The 20514-nt window shown below is 51.8% G+C and overlaps 1 protein-coding gene across 1 annotated transcript in view; it reads right to left on the reverse strand.

Annotated features, from left to right (window-relative positions):
• The window catches only part of COL27A1 (collagen type XXVII alpha 1 chain), a 1232768-nt gene extending 1223233 nt beyond the window's left edge, over nt 1-9535 (reverse strand). Inside the window, exon 1 of the mRNA XM_078646681.1 lies at nt 8976-9535. Coding sequence (XP_078502807.1) covers nt 8976-9007 — 32 coding nt within the window. The 5' untranslated portion in view covers nt 9008-9535. The remainder of the gene's footprint in view (nt 1-8975) is intronic.
• Between the last annotated feature and the right edge of the window lie 10979 nt (nt 9536-20514).

Consider the following 20514-nt stretch of genomic DNA (forward strand, 5'->3'; position numbering starts at 1 on the left):
CTGGCATCACTCTGTCCTGTGCCCCCTCACCCTAGCATCACTCTGTCCTGCGCCCCCTCACCCTGGCATCACTCTGTCCTGCGCCCCCTCACCCTGGCATCACTCTGTCCTGCACCCCCTCATCTTGGCATCACTGTCCTGCGCCCCCTCACCCTGGCATCACTCTGTCCTGCGCCCCTCACCCTGGCATCAATCTGTCCTGCGCCCCTCACCCTGGCATCGCTCTGTCCGGCGCCCCCTCACCCTGGCATCACTGTCCTGCGCCCCCTCACCCTGGCATCACCCCGCACTGTGCGCCGGGCGTCTCTTGTGCCAAGCCCTAGGGACAGTGCCCTCCCTCCCTGGGCCTGGTCCTCTCTGTCCCCTCCCAGGGTCACACATCTGGCAGAAGCTGCAGCTGGTTAAATCAAAAGAGAAGCGCAGCGCCTTGAAGTGCATACAGGGGGCCTCGAGGAGCTACGCGTGCTATGCCTCATCCTGGTGGTAGCGCCGCGACATTAAAGCGCTAACCAGCTGCCCATGAAACCCCCCAATGCCAGGCGAGGGGCCCTACCTCGCGCTGCATGCCAGGGCAGGACTGGGCATACATACACATACATGACTGAAAGAATGGCGCCTCTCTCCTCGAGTGTCTGTCAGGGGCAGTAGGCGCTACAGGGCTGCTTGGAACATGCCTTGGTGAAGGGACAGAAGCTGTTCCTTAATGCCCCCTCCTCCGGCATTGCCACAGCGCCACTGCTTATATGTACGTCTGTGTCACACACACATACACGTGTATATATATGTACGTCTGTGTCACACACATACACGTGTATATATATATATATATATGTACGTCTGTCACACACACATACATGTGTATATATATATATATATATACGTCTGTGTCACACACATACACGTGTATATATATGTACGTCTGTGTCACACTCATACACGTGTATATATATATGTACGTCTGTGTCACACACACATACACGTATATATATTTATATATGTACGTCTGTGTCACACACACATAAACATTTATATATATACATGTACGTCTGTCACACACGCATACACTTGTATATATATGTACGTCTGTGTCACACACACATACACGTGTATATATAGATGTACGTCTGTGTCACACACATACATACACGTGTATATATATATATTCACTGAAAAAACAATAGGTTATAGACCATATATAGTTAGGAATTTGCATTTACAAAACCTTGAAAATTCACTGAAAAAACCATAGGTTAGAGACCATATATAGTTAGCTGGACATTTTATTGACATAAAACCAATGAAATTCCATATATAGTTAGTTGCACTAACTATATATCGCGCACCCGCAATCCACTGCTGATGATGTCACATATTACATCATTCATGACATGGTCAGTGACATCACTGATGACATCACTGATGACATCTCAAATGACATCACTGATGACATCTCAAATGACATCACTGATGACATCATCTAGTGTCTGTGTGTTTTTGTAAAGTTTAAATATGTTTTACATATTGAAGAATGAGTGGATGTATGGAAGACTGAGTGTGTGTGTGGCTGGCTGGGAGGTGTGTGACTCTGTGCATATCAATGTGTACTTGTATCAGTGATTGTATAAGAGAGTAAGTATGTGTTAGTATATGTGTGAAAAGTATGGTGTTCTGTGTTTAACTGTATAGATGAGGAAATCGAAGTGTGATTGATTCTTCACAGGACTGACTAGGTGTATGAGTGCATATGATAGTGTTGTAATAATGAGTGACTGTATGTATGAGTGATTGTATGGGTGAATGAGTGAATGTGTGTGTAGACGTAGGAATCAGTGAGTGCGTATGTAGTAACTGGTATTGGTGTGTCATGATGTCATCAGTGATGTCATTTGAGATGTCATTTGAGATGTCATCAGTGATGTCATCAGTGATGTCACTGACCATGTCATGAATGATGTAATATGTGACATCATCAGCAGTGGATTGCGGGTGCGCGATATATAGTTAGTGCAACTAACTATATATGGAATTTCATTGGTTTTATGTCAATAAAATGTCCAGCTAACTATATATGGTCTCTAACCTATGGTTTTTTCAGTGAATTTTCAAGGTTTTGTAAATGCAAATTCCTAACTATATATGGTCTATAACCTATGGTTTTTTCAGTGAATTTCATTGGTTTTTTAAAAGCTAATATCTATAGCTGTAAAATATATTCTTTATTACGTGACGTATCACGTAGCCACGTGAGACGCCTCATGACGCGTCGCATAACCGTGACGTATCGGCTCTGCAGCGCAAACAAAACCCGTAACGTAAGCGTGCCGGAGCACGCTTACAGATATATATATTTTTTTTAACCTTAATTAGACAAAATCCACACGTGCACATATCTTGAGGCCTTGCAAAGGCACATCAAACAAACAGTCCCTACAATTTTGCCAAGTTTGCTGGAAATCTATTCCCTTAATTTTTTTTTTACTGTTTCTCTTGGTTTTCCCCTTGTTACGCTTACCGGGACGCTACCCGGTACGCGAACCGGACGCTCCAAAAACACAAGATGGCGGACTCCCGTTACGCTGCCGGTTAGCTGCCCGGTTCGCGTACCGGGAAGCACCTCTACCACGAAAAATCGCGCGGGACTTTAATATCCCCCTCATCAATCCTAGGGGGTCAGGAGGGGTTTACCTTGCCCCCTTTCCTTCATTTCCCCTTCTTTTTTCACCACATCTTGTCTCTCGAACCTACCGAGAGACAAGATGGCGGCCGCTCCGGACTGTTTACAATGTTGACAGCTACGCTGCCGGTTAGCTGCCCGGTTAGCTGCCCGGTGAGCTGCCCGGTGAGCTGCCCGGTGAGCTGCCCGGTTCGCGTATCGGGATGCGCCTCTACGGCGTAAAATCGCAAAAAAAAATGTTTTCTTATTTTTTGCCCCGCGGGGCACTTTAATATCCCCCTCATCAATCCGAGGGGGTCAGGAGTGGTCTACCTTGCCCCCTTTCCTTCATTTCCCCCTTCGTTTTTCACCACATCTTGTCTATCGATCGTACCGAGAGACAAGATGGCGGCCGCTCCGGACTGTTTAGAATGTTGACAGACACCGGAGAGCCAATCAGCTTCGCTTCGCGAAGTTCCGTTACGCGTCAGGTACGCGAACCGGGGCGCTAACCGGAGCGCTGTCACAGATATATATATTTTTTTAAACGTTAATTTCTCAAAATCCACTGGAGCACATATATTGAGACATAGCAAAGGCACGTCGGGCAAACCATATCTACAATTTTGCCAAGTTTCATGTAAATCTATTCAGCCGTTCGAGCTAAAAGTGAGTCCAACCGCCCTATGGAAAAATGAATGGGAAAAACGCGTTTTGGGACCCCCCTTTTTTCTCGGCCCCCCCTTGACGAAACCCCCCCAAATTTTCAGTGGCTGCTCAGAAACAAAATGTGCCATTTTCCTGAACATTTCAGCCAATTCCGTCCACAAACGCCAAAGTTATTAGACATAGAATTTTCAGTAATCCCATAGAGAAAAAATCCTAACTATATATACCCACTGGCTATCGCCAGTAGGTAATATACATATATAAACATATATAATCTGCATATCTATATAAATATAAATGCATGCATACATATACATATATGCATACATATGCATGTTATTTACATGAAAGTTTTAAAAACACTAACAAAAGCAAAGCTAAAAAGCCACCTCATTACAAACAGAATGGCTTTAACTTAAACGAGGGCGAGATCTATTGCATTTTCAATGCTTGTTTACTTTGGTTCTATCAAGAAGGCATTCAGATGTGTCACACATTTGCCATAAATTCTGAATGTTAGCACTCTAGTTGCTCATTAGATCACTGTAGTAAAGCTAGTTCTCACCAGGGAAGTCTGCTGCTAATCATGGGTTGCAGCCATTTTCCCGCATTTTTTATCCCGCAGACTTTCAGTCCGCATACCATTATCCCGCAAGGTCATTGACCTCGCATACCATTATCCCGCATTTTTTCAAAACGCATGTGCATTTATCGCGCATGCCTTTACAAAGAATTACGTTTTAAAGGCATGTATGGTAAATGCATTTGCGTTGTGAAAACCACGATGACGAGAGAGATAAGTGGGTTTGTGTTAATTTTTTCGTGGGTTAGTGATTGTGTAGTGTAGTGTAGTGTTGTGTAGTGTAGTGTTGTGTTAGTGTAGTGCAGAGTTGTGGTGGTTGTTTAGTGTAGGGTCATGCTGGGGGTAGTGTTTTAGGGTTTAGGGTTGTGTTGTAGTGTTTGCGTAGTGTAGGGTCATGCTGGGGGTAGTGTTTTAGGGTTTAGGGTAGTGTTGTAGTGTTTGAGTAGTGTAGGGTCATGCTGGGGTAGTGTTTTAGGGTTTAGGGTTGTGTTGTAGTGTTTGGGTAGTGTAGGGTCATGCTGGGGCTAGTGTTTTAGGGTTTAGGGTAGTGTTGTAGTGTTTGCGTAGTGTAGGGTCATGCTGGGCGTAGTGTTTTAGGGTTTAGGATAGTGTTGTAGTGTTTGCGTAGTGTAGGGTCATGCTGGGGGTAGTGTTTTAGGGTTTTGGGTAGTGTTGTAGTGTTTGCGTAGTGTAGGGTCATGCTGGGGTGTAGTATTTTAGGGTTTAGGGTAGTGTTGTAGTGTTTGCGTAGTGTAGGGTCATGCTGGGGGTAGTGTTTTAGGGTTTTGGGTAGGGTTTTAGTGTTTGCGTAGTGTAGGGTCATGCTGGGGTGTAGTGTTTTAGGGTTTTGGGTAGTGTTGTAGTGTTTGCGTAGTGTAGGGTCATGCTGGGGTGTAGTGTTTTAGGGTTTTGGGTAGTGTTGTAGTGTTTGCGTAGTGTAGGGTCATGCTGGGGGTAGTGTTTTAGGGTTTTGGGTAGTGTTGCAGTGTTTGCGTAGTGTAGGGTCATGCTGGGGGTAGTGTTTTAGGGTTTTGGGTAGTGTTGTAGTGTTTGCGTAGTGTAGGGTCATGCTGGGGGGTAGTGTTTTAGGGTTTTGGGTAGTGTTGTAGTGTTTGCGTAGTGTAGGGTCATGCTGGGGGTAGTGTTTTAGGGTTTTGGGTAGTGTTGTAGTGTTTGCGTAGTGTAGGGTCATGCTGGGGGTAGTGTTTTAGGGTTTAGGGTAGTGTTGTAGTGTTTGCGTAGTGTAGGGTCATGCTGGGGGTAGTGTTTTAGGGTTTAGGGTAGTGTTGTAGTGTTTGCGTAGTGTAGGGTCATGCTGGGGGTAGTGCTTTAGGGTTTAGGGTAGTGTTGTAGTGTTTGCGTAGTGTAGGGTCATGCTGGGGGTAGTGTTTTAGGGTTTAGGGTAGTGTTGTAGTGTTTGCGTAGTGTAGGGTCATGCTGGGGGTAGTGTTTTAGGGTTTAGGGTAGTGTTGTAGTGTTTGCGTAGTATAGGGTCATGCTGGGGTGTAGTGTTTTAGGGTTTTGAGTAGTGTTGTAGTGTTTGCGTAGTGTAGGGTCATGCTGGGGGTAGTGTTTTAGGGTTTAGGGTAGTGTTGTAGTGTTTGCGTAGTGTAGGGTCATGCTGGGGTGTAGTGTTTTAGGGTTTTGGGTAGTGTTGTAGTGTTTGCGTAGTGTAGGGTCATGCTGGGGGTAGTGTTTTAGGGTTTAGGGTAGTGTTGTAGTGTTTGCGTAGTGTAGGGTCATGCTGGGGGTAGTGTTTTAGGGTTTAGGGTTGTGTTGTAGTGTTTGCGTAGTGTAGGGTCATGCTGGGGGTAGTGTTTTAGGGTTGTGTTGTAGTGTTTGTGTAGTGTAGGGTCATGCTGGGGGTAGTGTTTTAGGGTTGAGGGTAGTGTTGTACTGTTTGTGTAGTGTAGGGTCATGCTGGGGATAGTGTTTTAGGGTTTAGGGTAGTTTAGTTGTTTAGTGTATGCTAAAGGCATATTCGTTCTAAAAGTTTTCGTTATTTTAATTTGCGGCCTAATAGTACATGCGGGATTTTTTTGCGGACTGATGGTATGCGGGATTTCGTCATATATTCACTAATCATACTTTCTATGGCAAAATGAACCCCCTCATTTTGTTCCTTTTTAAATTAAATGTTTTAAGAGTTACCACTTTATTCCAATCAAGATGGCTTCAGGTGTGCCATACCTTTGTAATAAGTAGGACTGTTAGCACTCTAGTTGTTCTTTAGAACACTCTGGGACATTCTGTCATTGGGCTATAGTTGGGCTACATCTGGCTGATATTTGGGCTGCATTTGTTTTTTTTGTCTCTGGTGGCCATCTTTGGGCTACATTGGGCTACATTGGGCTACATTTGGGCTCCAACATATATATAGCCCAATGTAGCCCAATATATATGTTTCAAAGTTAATTTTCGTAAAAACCACTGGAGCCTATATCTTGAGACATAGCAAAGGCACATCGGGCTACCAGTCCCTACAATTTTGCCAAGTTTGGTGTAAATCCATTCAGCCGTTCAGGCTAAAAGTGAGGCCAACCGCCCTATGGAAAATTGCATGGGAAAAACACGTTTTGGGACCCCCCTTTTTTCTCGGCCCCCCCTTGACGAAACCCCCCCAAATTTTTAGGGGCTGCTCAGAAACAAAATGTTCAATTTTCCTGAAAATTTCAGCCAATTCTGTCCTCAAACGCCAAAGTTATTCGACATAGAATTTTCAAATATCCCATAGGAAAAAAATCCTAACTATATATACCTACTGGCTATCGCCAGTAGGTAATGTACGTCTGTGTCACACACAAACACATGTATATATATGTACATCTGTGTCACACACACATACATGTGTATATATATATATGTACGTCTTTGTCACACACACATAAACGTTTATATATATACATGTACGTCTGTCACACACACATACATGTGTATATATATATGTACGTCTGTGTCACACACACATACACGTATATATATATATATATATATATATATATATGTACGTCTGTGTCACACACACGTAAACGTTTATATATACATGTACGTCTGTCACACACGCATACACTTGTATATATATGTACGTCTATGTCACACACATACACGTGTATATATATATATATATGTACGTCTGTGTCACACACATACACGTGTATATATATATGTACGTCTGTGTCACACACATACACGTATATATATATATATATATGTACGTCTGTGTCACACACACATAAACGTTTATATATATACATGTACGTCTGTCACACACGCATACACTTGTATATATATGTACGTCTGTGTAACACACACATACACGTGTATATATATATATATATATGTACGTCTGTGTCACACACATACACGTATATATATATATATATATGTACGTATGTGTCACACACACATACACATATATGTATATATATATATATATGTATGTCTGTCACACACACAAAAACATTTATATATATATGTACGTCTGTGTCACACACATACACGTGTATATATATATGTACGTCTGTGTCACACACATACACGTGTATATATATGTATGTGTCACATGCATACACGTGTATATATATATGTAAGTATGTGTCACACACGCATACTCGTGTATATATATGTACGTCTGTCACACACACATACACGTGTATATATATATATATATATATATATATATATATATATATGCTTCCAACCGGTTTCAGTGCAACGAAACCTCCCAAGCACTTCCTCCAGCGCGCATATATATATATATATATGCATGTATGTCACACAGACATACATGTGTATATGTATGTATGTGTCACACGCATACACGTGTATATATATATGTAAGTCTGTGTCACACGCGCATACACGTGTATATATATGTACGTCTGTGTCACACACACATACACGTGTATATATATATGTATGTATGTGTCACACGCATACACGTGTATATATATGTAAGTCTGTGTCACACATGCATACACGTGTATATATATATGTACGTCTGTGTCACACACATACACGTATATATATATATATATATGTACGTCTGTGTCACACACGCATACACGTGTATATATATATATGTATGTATGTGTCACACGCATACACGTGTATATATATGTAAGTCTGTGTCACGCACGCATACACGTGTATATATATATGTATGTATGTGTCACACGCATACACGTGTATATATATGTAAGTCTGTGTCACACACGCATACACGTGTATATATATGTACGTCTGTGTCACATACATACACGTGTATATATATATATATATATATGTACGTCTGTGTCACACACACATATACGTGTATATATATGTACGTATGTGTCACACACACATACACGTGTATATATATATATGTAAGTCTGTGTCACACGCATACACGTGTATATATATATGTAAGTCTGTGTCACACACGCATACATGTGTATATATATGTACATCTGTGTCACACATGCATACACGTGTATATATATATATATGTACGTATGTGTCCCGCATACACGTGTATATATATGTACGTATGTGTCACACATGCATACACGTGTGTATATATATATATATGTACGTCTGTCACACACACATACACGTGTATATATATGTACGTCTGCGTCACACACGCATACACGTGTATATATATATATATGTACGTCTGTGTCACACACATATACACGTGTATATATATATGTACGTCTGTGCCACACACATACACGTGTATATACATATGTACGTCTGTGCCACACACACATACACGTGTATATATATTTGTACGTCTGTGTCACACACATACACATGTATATGTATGTACGTCTGTGTCACACACACATACACGTGTATATATATGTACGTCTGCGTCACACACCCATACATATATATCTGTTTGTATGTGTGTATGTACATGCACACAGACACACATGTGCACGGCAAGTAGCAACTCGGTCAAACTACGGATCTGAGACAGAAAGAAGTGCGCCCCCCCCCCCCCGCACAGCGCTCTCATCCTCCCCCCTGATGATGTCACAGTGCCCCCCCTGGGCCCCCCCCCAGCCCCCAAACACTCACCCCCTGGCCCCCGACTCGGATTCTGCCTCCATCGCGTCACCTCATCCTCCGAGAGCCCCCCCCGCTCCCTGCGGGGGCGTCCGGGGGGGGTCCAGCTGTGTGTTGATGGGGGGGGGCTGCTCCACACGGGCCCCTCTTCCTGCCCCTGGGGGATGCTGGTGTCCGGAGTGTGGGGGGTCCTGTCCCTCTCCGGGTCCCTCCAGGGGGGGCTGCCGGGGGGGGGGGGGTCCTGTCCCTCTCCGGGTCCCTTCAGGGGGGGTCTCGGGGTCTTTGAGGGGGGGTTCTGCTCCACTCGGGTCCCTTCAGGGGGGGTCTTGGTGGGGGGGTTCCTGGTCCCTCCGGGGGGGGGGGCAGCCGGGGGCCTTTGGGGGGAGGGGGGGTCCTGTCCCTCCAGTGGATGCTCCGGGGGGGGGGGGGGGCTCTCCTCTCGCTCCGGCCCTCAGCCCCTCGCAGTGCGCTCAGTCAGAGCTGCCCCCGGGGGGGGGGGGGTGCCGGCGCCCCCTGGTCCCTCCATCGGCGGGGGTCGGGGCCCCCAGCACGTCCCTGAGTTTGGACCCGTCCGGGAGCGAAGTTTGGAGAGTTAGAGAGAGAGGAAAGGATGGGGTGGGGGAGGGGCTCTTGGACCGGAGGGGGCGGGGCCCGGAGGGGGCGGGGCCAGGGGCTGGAGGGGGCGGCCTCCCCTTGATCTGTCCACTCCGCCACTGCCCCCTCTGGAGAGAGCTGGTGGGGGCCGAGCTTGGAGCCGGCAGGGGGGTTTGGGGGGGCACGATTGCTGCTCACGGGGGGGGGGGACCTGGGGGGGACCCGGGGGGGACCCCCACCCCCACCCTGATGAACACTCAGACCCAGCAGAGCCAGGACCAAGGAGGAAGCGGGGGGGGGGGGGGGGGTTGGAGTCACCAGGACCCCCGCACCCCGAGATACAGTGTGGATGGGGAGACCCCACCTGTACCCCAGTCGTCCGACCGCAGAGGGGCCCCTGGGGGGGGGACGACACACTCCAACTCCCCCCAAAGTAAACCGACCGCCCGTCTAATGACAGCACAGCTGCTGTCCCCGCACTTCCGGCCCCTCTGCGGCCTGTGCTGTGTCTGGGGGGGGGGGGGCAGCCCCCCACTGTGCCTGGGGGAGAATGAGGGGAGCTCTGTCACTCACAGACCCAGAGAAACGAGGGGTCCCCAGGGGCAGACAGAGCCCACCCTCTGAGGTCTGTGGCGGCCTCAGGCCACCCTGTGTGCAGCCTGTGCCTGGAGCCTGTGCACACTCAGTCTACAGAGCCTGTGCCTGGAGCCTGTGGACACTCAGTCTGCAGAGCCTGTGCCTGGAGCCTGTGGACACTCAGTCTACAGAGCCTGTGCCTGGAGCCTGTGGACACTCAGTCTGCAGAGCCTGTGCCTGGAGCCTGTGGACACTCAGTCTGCAGAGCCTGTGCCTGGAGCCTGTGGACACTCAGTCTACAGAGCCTGTGCCTGGAGCCTGTGGACACTCAGTCTGCAGAGCCTGTGCCTGGAGCCTGTGGACACTCAGTCTGCAGAACCTGTGCCTGGAGCCTGTGGACACTCAGTCTACAGAGCCTGTGCCTGGAGCCTGTGCACACTCAGTCTACAGAGCCTGTGCCTGGAGCCTGTGCACACTCAGTCTACAGAGCCTGTGCCTGGAGCCTGTGGACACTCAGTCTGCAGAGCCTGTGCCTGGAGCCTGTGGACACTCAGTCTACAGAGCCTGTGCCTGGAACCTGTGGACACTCAGTCTACAGAGCCTATGCCTGGAACCCTTGGACACTCAGTCTACAGAGCCTGTGCCCCTGGAGCCTGTGGACACTCAGTCTGCAGAGCCTGTTTCTGGAGCCTGTGCACACTCAGTCTACAGAACCTGTGCCTCGAATCTGTGCAAACTCAGTCTACAATATCTGTGTCTCTAGCCAGCGGTCACTCAGTCTGTAGAGCCTGTGCCTGGAACCTGTGCACACTCAGTCTGTACAGCCTGTGCGTGGAACCTGTGCACACTCAGTCTGTACAGCCTGTGCCTGGAACCTGTGGACACTCAGTCTGGAGATCCTGTGCCTGGAACCTGTGGACAATCCGTCTGCAGAGCCTGTGCCTGGAACCTGTGGACACTCAGTCTGTAGAGCCTGTGCCTGGAACCTGTGGACACTCAGTCTGTAGAGCCTGTGCCTGGAGCCTGTGGACAATCAGTCTGCAGAGCCTGTGCCTGGAGCCTGTGGACAATCAGTCTGCAGAGCCTGTGCCTGGAGCCTGTGGACACTCAGTCTATACAGCTGGTGCCTGAAACATGTGCACACTCAGTCTGCAGAGCCTGTGCCTGGAACCTGTAGACACTCTGTCTACAGAGCCTGTGCCTGGAACCCTTGGACACTCTGTCAATATAACCTGTGCCTGGAACCTGTAGACACTCTGTCAATATAACCTGTGCCTGGAACCTGTGGACACTCAGTCTGCAGAGCCTGTGTCTGGAACCTGTAGACACTCTGTCCATAGAACCTGTGCCTGGAACCTGTAGACACTCTGTCAATATAACCTGTGCCTGGAACCTGTGGACACTCAGTCTGCAGAGCCTGTGTCTGGAACCTGTGCACACTCAGTCTGCAGAGCCTGTGGCTGGAACCTGTGCACACTCAGTCTGTAGAGCCTGTGCCTGGAACCTGTGCACACTCTGTCTGTGCAACCTGTGCCTGGAACATGTGGACACTCCATCTGCAGAGCCTGTGCCTGGAACCTGTAGACACTCAGTCTGTAGAGCCTGTGCGTGGAACCTGTGGACACTCAGCCTGTAGAGCCTTTGCCTGCAGCCTGTGGCCACTCACACTATAGAGCCTAAGAACACTCAGGGGCAGATTTACAAGCCCCTTGCGCCCCTTTTATGCTGCTTCTGCATCACTTTTGTGACACAGGGGCGGCGCAAAAGATGCGCCATGCTGCGGGGTATTTACAACGTAACGCATCTGGGAGATGCGTCACGTGTAAAGCCCTGCGCCAGAAGGAGGCGTTCCTGCGCATGGGGTGGCGTTCCGGTGCAGGAACGCCTCCTAAAGGTGTCACTTTTGGGCCTATGCTGCGTCAAAAACCTGCCCCTGCTTGAAGCAGGCGTAAGGATTGACGCAGCATTGTAAGAATAGGGCCCCCCAGAGAATTGCTGGACCTGCGTCGCGCTTGTGACGAAACTCCAGCTATGCGCCCCTTTTACGGCACAGATGCGTCACACACCTGTGCCGTTTTTGCCCCATGGTGGCAGAGGCATGGCGCACAATAACTGGCGCATCGCTGCCGATATGCAGGGATGCGCTAGTTATTGTAAATCTGCCCCTCAGTCTGTAGTGTCTGTGTCTCCAGCCAGTGGTCACTCAGCCTGTAGAGCCTGTGCCTGGAACCTGTGGACACTCAGTCTGTAGTGTCTGTGTCTCCAACCAGCGGTCACTCAGCCTGTAGAGCCTGTGCCTGGAACCTGTGGACACTCAGTCTGTAGTGTCTGTGTCTCCAGCCAGTGGTCACTCAGCCTGTAGAGCCTGTGCCTGGAGCCAGCGGTCACTCAGTCTGTAGAGCCTGTGTCTCCAGCCAGCGGTCACTCAGTCTGTAGAGCCTGTGCCTGGAACCTGTGGACACTCAGTCTGTAGTGTTTGTGTCTCCAGCCAGCGGTCACTCAGCCTGTAGAGCCTGTGTCTCCAGCCAGCGGTCACTCAGCCTGTAGAGCCTGTGTCTCTAGCCAGCGGTCACTCAGTCTGTAGAGCCTGTGCCTGGAACCTGTGGACACTCAGTCTGTAGTGTCTGTGTCTCCAGCCAGCGGTCACTCAGTCTGTAGAGCCTGTGCCTGGAACCTGTGGACACTCAGTCTGTAGTGTCTGTGTCTCCAGCCAGCGGTCACTCAGCCTGTAGAGCCTGTGCCTGGAGCCAGCGGTCACTCAGTCTGTAGAGCCTGTGTCTGGAACCTGTGGACACTCCGTCTGTAGAGCCTGTGCCTGGAACCTGTGGACACTCAGTCTGTAGTGTCTGTGTCTCCAGCCAGCGGTCACTCAGTCTGTAGAGCCTGTGCCTGGAACCTGTGGACACTCAGTCTGTAGTGTCTGTGTCTCCAGCCAGCGGTCACTCAGCCTGTAGAGCCTGTGCCTGGAGCCAGCGGTCACTCAGTCTGTAGAGCCTGTGTCTCCAGCCAGCGGTCACTCAGTCTGTAGAGCCTGTGCCTGGAACCTGTGGACACTCAGTCGGTCGCGTCGGTTCGCAGTCTGCCTTCCCTTAGGGTCCGGTTCAGATCTTGGTGGGACCGCCACGGAGTGGGCTTCTTTGGCGGCCTCCCGTGCCCACCTGGCAGTCGGCCCTGGAGTGTGATGGGCGAGAAGACGCCGCGGTCCTGCCGACTCCGCCAGGACTTTGTTCCCCACTCCTTCGGTGGGTTGGGCTGCAAAGGAACGAAAAGGGGTGCAAATTCACCTTTTTTGGGGGTACAGACTGCGGTTTCCTCCTCTTCACCTTCGTCCAAGCCCCCTCTGTCCGTTCTGACGGTCTCAAAGGTAAGTGTGGTGTTCTCCACATAAGACATTGGAAAGCTCCACACCTTTGTTAGGTTTAAACCTCAGGCTTATTCACCTCATCCATCAACCGCCTCTAGCAGCTGCCTCATCAGAACACACTAACATCCCAAGATCTACACAGAACCTCGGATAAAGACACATCACACAGCTCCCCTCTTTACAACTTTAAACAAAATGAACATAAAGAACTAATGACATCACTTAATGTAAAACCGAATCCTAACGAAGGTTCAAGATATCAATACGTACAACAAACAGAATTACAAACAACCACATTTACCATCTGAAAGACATCAATACAAAGAAGAAGGAAAGGAAAGAAAACGAGGATTGAAGCCCATGTACAAAGGATTACAGATGTATTCAGTTAACCTCTTCTCGCTCCGGTGCTCATGACGAGCTGAGCTCGTCATGAGCCGCGGAACGCTCGCATGTGGGGATGACTCCCCTGCTGTGCTGAGCGTTCCACGGCAGGTAATGCACCTGTGACGAGCTGAGCTCGTCATGAGCCGCGGAACGCTCGCATGTGGGGATGACTCCCCTGCTGTGCTGAGCGTTCCACGGCAGGTAATGCACCTGTGACGAGCTGAGCTCGTCATGAGCCGCGGAACGCTCGCATGCGGGGATGACTCCCCTGCTGTGCTGAGCGTTCCACGGCAGGTAATGCACCTGTGGCGAGCTGAGCTCGTCATGAGCCACGGCGCTCCGGTGCTCATGACGAGCTCAGCTCGTCATGAGCCGTGGAACGCTCGCATGCGGGGATGACTCCCCTGCTGTGCTGAGCGTTCCACGGCAGGTAATGCACCTGTGGCGAGCTGAGCTCGTCATGAGCCGCGGAACGCTCGCATGTGGGGATGACTCCCCTGCTGTGCTGAGCGTTCCACGGCAGGTAATGCACCTGTGACGAGCTGAGCTCGTCATGAGCCGCGGAACGCTCGCATGCGGGGATGACTCCCCTGCTGTGCTGAGCGTTCCACGGCAGGTAATGCACCTGTGGCGAGCTGAGCTCGTCATGAGCCGCGGAACGCTCGCATGCAGGGATGATTCCCCTGCTGTGCTGAGCGTTCCACGGCAGGTAATGCACCTGTGGCGAGCTGAGCTCGTCATGAGCCGCGGAACGCTCGCATGCGGGGATGACTCCCCTGCTGTGCTGAGCGTTCCACGGCAGGTAATGCACCTGTGGCGAGCTGAGCTCGTCATGAGGGGGCCGTGCGCGCCACCCTCCCCCCCCAGCACAGCGGGAAATGTACCCCCGCAGCGAAGGGGTTAATTAAATATTAAAACATAGAAGATAGTGGCACTCAAAACACCATGCTGGTAACAAAGAAAGAATGGACAATACGGTACATATCATTAACACAAGAGACCGCTGGTGGATTCACCAGTGGTGGGGGGGGGGGGGGGGGGGGGTTTGAGAGGAAGAAGACCGGAGTATGTCCTCCCCAAGAGATCAATTTCACAAAAAATACTCCAATCACACTCTATTTGAAACCAATTGTCAAATAGTACGCGCTGTAAGGATAAACATCTATTGTGGTATGGATAATGCGCACAACCACCCAGGGAACCGGGGTCACGCTAATCATGTCCCTGTTGTATAAGGGAAGAAAACTAGTTCTTTTTAGTGACCCTCACACACCCTAGTGGTGTCATGCTTTATCATCGGGTCACCCGACCCCTAAAAGTCGGGGTGGGCTCAACCACAGTGTTGGGTAGCTCTTTAGTAGATGAAGGAAGGGGGACTTAAAGATAAGAAACCTACATCTGACCCCTGGTTTCCCTTTATTCTTGGGTCTGATCGGGTTATTAAAAAACTATAAAAACCGGGTCTCTTTGGATTTTAATGGTCCTAAGACCCTAGTGCCAGTGCCGACATGTTTCAGTCCACGAGGGCCGTAAAGGTCCAGGACTTTCTTCAGGGCAGTTTTGAAAAAAGCCTGGGACCGGGACGAACGTAGGTGGAAAGGATGGGTGAGGCCTCGAACTGAGACCACCACACCGCAATTCTCAGTCCTTTGAGTTGCACGAAGCCCCCCAAAATTTGGATGGAGCCTGGCAATACAGAGACATACTAACACCCACAAGGGGGAGCTACTCTTCCCTTGATACACAAATAGGATAGGGACCTCTATCCTTTAATTCCCTACACATAGAGGGGGATTCTACGACTGCCCTGAAGAAAGTCCTGGACCTTTACGGCCCTCGTGGACTGAAACATGTCGGCACTGGCACTAGGGTCTTAGGACCATTAAAATCCAAAGAGACCCGTTTTTTATAGTTTTTTAATCACCCGATCTGACCCAAGAATAAAGGGAAACCAGGGGTCAGATGTAGGTTTCTTATCTTTAAGTCCCCCTTCCTTCATCTCCTAAAGAGCTACCCAAGACTGTGGTTGAGCCCACCCCGACTTTTAGGGGTCGGGTGACCCGATGATAAAGCATGACACCACTAGGGTGTGTGAGGGTCACTAAAAAGAACTAGTTTTCTTCCCTTATACAACAGGGACATGATTAGCGTGACCCCAGTTCCCTGGGTGGTTGTGTGCATTATCCATACCACAATCGATGTTTATCCTTACAGCACGTACTATTTGACAATTGGTTTCAAATAGAGTGGAATTGGAGTTTTTTGTGTGAAATCAAAACAGTGCATAACCAGACAAGTGGCGGAAGGAAGGAATTATACAGGCAAAGGGAGTCAGGACAAAACTGAAACAACACAAAGCAAAACAATGCGTCCTTCAATTCCGGCCACATATGTGCGTCGACACGTTTCGACCATTGTGAAAATACACAGTCATCATCAGGACAAGAAAGTAATTGACTGAGCGTCCAAGAAATCTGCATAAAACATCTATCTCTGGAGGGAATCCGGACCAAAATGCATTCACAATTTAGGGGGAAAGAAGCAAGAATTGTGGAGCGGAACAGAATTGATTAAAATAGGTGAAGGAATTGTAGCACATAGTCAACTAAGTGATTAAACATCTTCCCATGGCTGTATATATTGAATATATTGATCATAGCCAAGAGATTGAAGAGTTAATATTCAGTGGGCTTCAATAATACACGCCGGACTCTTTGCGCGCCGCGTATCGTCTAAATCAGGAATCACTTAACGTAAGGCTTTCAAATATTATAGAAAATTTAGAGAACAAGAGCCCCCCGTGCCCCCCCATTCGCCTCCTCCCAGCCCCCCTCACTTACCTCCTTCCAGCCCCCCCGTCCCCCCTCACTCACCTCCTTCCAGCCACCCCCCGTGCCCCCCCTCACTCACCTACTTCCAGCCACCTCCAGCCACCTCCTTTCAGCCCCCCCCCGTACCCCCCTCACCTCCTTCCAGACCCCCCCACCCCCCCCCCGTGCCCCCCCTCACTCACCTCCTTCAACCCCTCCCCGTGCCCCCCTCACTCACCTCCTTCAACCCCTCCCCGTGCCCCCCTCACTCACCTCCTTCCAGACCCCCCCACCCCCCCCGTGCCCCCCACTCACCTCCTTCAACCCCTCCCCGTGCCCCCCTCTCACTCACTTCCTTCAACCCCTCCCCGTGCCCCCCTCACTCACCTCCTTCCAGACCCCCCCACCCCCCCCCGTGCCCCCCCCACTCACCTCCTTCAACCCCTCCCCGTGCCCCCCCCTCACTCACCTCCTTCCAGCCCCCCCGTGCCCCCCTCACTCACCTCCTTCCAGACCCCCCCACCCCCCCCCCCGTGTCCCCCCCCACTCACCTCCTTCAACCCCTCCCCGTGCCCCCTCCCTCACTCACCTCCTTCCAGCCCCCAGAGTCATCTGTAGTCATGGGTCCCGCAGCCAGGAGCGGCTTCTGTCATCCAAGGGGGGGTCCGGGGTCAGGGGCCCTGGGGCCCTCGGACCAGGGGCCGCTCCCTGCCCGGGGCTGTTCACAGGGGAGGGGGGGAGCCGGGGCAGACGAGAGGGGTCAGGAGCGCAGGGACAGTACCGGGTGCAGAGGAGCACAAGGTGCCGGCGGGCAGAGGAGCGCCGGGACAGACAGACGAGGTGCTGGGGCAGACAGACGAGGTGCCTGGGGCAGAAGGGACCCGCGGGGGCTGCTGAGAGCCGGGGCAGAGGGCGGCAGGGGCAGCGCATGTACAGACGCCGGTGCAGAGGAGCACACGGTGCCGCGGGCAGAGGCGCCGGGACAGATGAGGCGCTGGGACAGACAGACAGACGGGGGCTGGTGGCAGAAGGGACCAGCGGTGCTGCAGAGAAGAGAGGGGGTGAGCCGGGGCAGAGGGGACCCGCGGGGCTGCTGAGAGCCGAGGCAGAGGGGATGGGTCAGGAGCGCAGGTACAGAAATGCAGAGGAGCACACGGGGCAGTGGACAGAGGAGGCGCCGGGACAGAGTATGGAGGCGGGCGGGGCTTGAATACAGGTGGGGGGGGGGGCAGGGGGGGTGTCAATGCCTCAGGGGCTCTATCGAGTCCAGGTGTGCGGGGGTCGGACCTGTTCGAGGGGGGGCTCTAAGAGGGGGGGGGGTGAGGGGCACCGGAGGGGGCTCAGACAGGTGCGGGGTCGGTGGCTTCGAGGAGGCGAGAGCAGGCCTGGGGGCGGGGGTCCGACAGCTCCAGAGCAGGCCTGGGGCGGGGGGGTCCAGCAGCTCCAGAGCAGGCCTGGGGCGGGGGGGTCCGGCAGCTCCAGAGCAGGCCTGGGGGGCTCCGACGGGGCCAGGAGAGAAGACGAGGGCACAGGGCGTCCTTGTGCTTTTAAAGACTCGCAGACTTGGACCGGAGCAGCGGGTGTCCGGTTACAGCCCGGGGGCGAGTGCGGCCACCAGGGGGCAGCAGGGAGGGGGCACAGGAGGGATAGATGGTGTGGGGGGGGGGGTTATCTGAGGCGGTACATTCAGCCCTCCCCAGCCTCAGGTGACAGGGGGAGGGCACCCCTCCAGCTCCAGGTGACAGGGGGAGGGAACCCCTCCAGCTCCAGGTGACAGGGGGAGGGAACCCCTCCAGCCTCAGGTGACAGGGGGAGGGCACCCCTCCAGCCTCAGGTGACAGGGGGAGGGAACCCCTCCAGCCTCAGGTGACAGGGGGAGGGCACCCCTCCAGCTCCAGGTGACAGGGGAGGGGGGTATCTGAGGCAAGACAGGCAGACAGAATCGTGCACATCCCTAAGAATGTGGGCAAGAAATTCAAGAAGGGGGGACATACAAAGGTGGCTTCCGGGGTACGAGGCAGCAATCCACATGAATGGGGTCCGTGAGGAGAATTGGGGAGCAGGGTTGTGGCCTCTCTTCCCTGAAGAAGCGAGGGACACTTTCATAGCTGTGGGTAAGGGGTAACACCTCACCAATCCAGACATGAAGGACGCCTTCTTCACCAAGTGTGGTCTTACTCCTGAAAAGTACAGGGACCAGTTTAGGTCCAGTAAGAAGTCTGAGGCCGACACGTGGCTGGAGTGTGTGGATGTGTTTTGCCGGTCGTTGGACGGCTGGTAAAAGGCAGTAATGGGACAGATTATCAGGGGCTCTACAATTTGACTGCATGGGAGCACCTGTCCAGGCCATGTTTTGCAGATCTGCGCCAGCACCTAGGGAGATAGTAAGCTGACTGACCCAAGGAAGCTTGCTATGGAGGCGGACCACTGAGTGAGTACCAGGGTCCACAAGAAAGCGTTTGGGGGAGCTCAGCCAAAGGGGAGCAGGGTCCCCAGCAGAAAGGTGGGGGGGACAAGGGTAAAACACAGGAGTTCTCTAAAGGGCCCCAAAATAACACCCAGGGTAAAGGTTCCCATCCCCTGGAGATAAGAAGCAAGTGGTCTCAACCGGAAAGCCGTCTGAACCCGCCCCCGCAGATGTTTTGCACGTGACCAGGAAGGGCACATGAAGGGGGACCCCAGGTGCTCAAAGGGGGCGCAGCCGCCCACCGGTGGGCAGTCCAAGGTATTGGGTAGCGTAGCGCTTGTGGAGGAGGAGTACCCACAGGAGGGTGGGGACCCCGCAGAAATGACCCTTGTCTCACTAGGGGACAGTGAGATAATCCCAGGAGCCCAGGTGCCCCCAACACATAGAAATACAGCACCTGGGTGACCATCAACGGGAAAAGGGTAGAGGCACTCAGGGATACTGGAGCCAGTGTGACCTCAGTCCTGTAAACCCTGGTCCCTGAGACGCAGGTAGTCCCCGGGGCATTCCACCAGGTTATCGCAGTCGACAATTCAGAGCGCCAGTGCCTAGTGATGCAGGATCCCTTCGAGTGGGGGGGGGGGTTTAGGTCCCTTGAGGGTAGTTGTGGGCCCTTCCATGCCTGTCGATTGTCTGCTCGGTAACAACCTGGAGCAGTCCTTATGGAAGGATGTTGAGCTCAGGTCCCACTTGGGGATGTTGGGGTTGCCAGAGTGTCGATGGTGGCCCGAGAGGGTGATCAGAGAGACCCGGAGCCTGAGACAGTGGCCCTGGTCAATCAATCAATCAATCAATCAGAACATTTGTATAGCGCACTACTCACCCGGAGGGTCTCAAGGCGCTGGGGGAGGGGGGTCCGCTACTGCTCGAACAGCCAGGTCTTGAGCTGCTTCCTGAAGGCGAGGTGGTCCTGGGTCAGGCGGAGGTGGGTCGGGAGGGAGTTCCAAGTCTTGGCGGCCAGGTAGGAGAAGGCCCTTCCTCCTGTGGTGGCTCTTCGGATGCGGGGGACGGCGGCGAGGGCGTGGCTGGTCGATCGAAGCTGGCGCGTGGGAGCGTAGAAGTTGAGGCGGCTGTTGAGGTATCCTGGTCCTTGGTTGTGTAGGGCTTTGTGTGCGTGGGTGAGGAGCCGGAAGGTGATTCTCTTGTTGACCGGGAGCCAGTGCAGGTCTCTCAGGTGTCCGGAGATGTGGCTGCGGCGGGGGATGTCCAGGATGAGTCGTGCTGAGGTGTTCTGGATCCGCTGGAGTCTCTTCTGGAGTTTGGCGGTGGTACTGGCGTAGAGGGAGTTGCCGTAGTCCAGCCAGCTGGTGACGAGGGCCTGGGTGACCGTCTTCCTGGTTTCGGTGGGGATCC

This window comes from Lissotriton helveticus, chromosome 5_2 (genome assembly GCF_964261635.1).
Source record: "Lissotriton helveticus chromosome 5_2, aLisHel1.1, whole genome shotgun sequence".
In the NCBI taxonomy this organism is placed as follows: domain Eukaryota; kingdom Metazoa; phylum Chordata; class Amphibia; order Caudata; family Salamandridae; genus Lissotriton; species Lissotriton helveticus.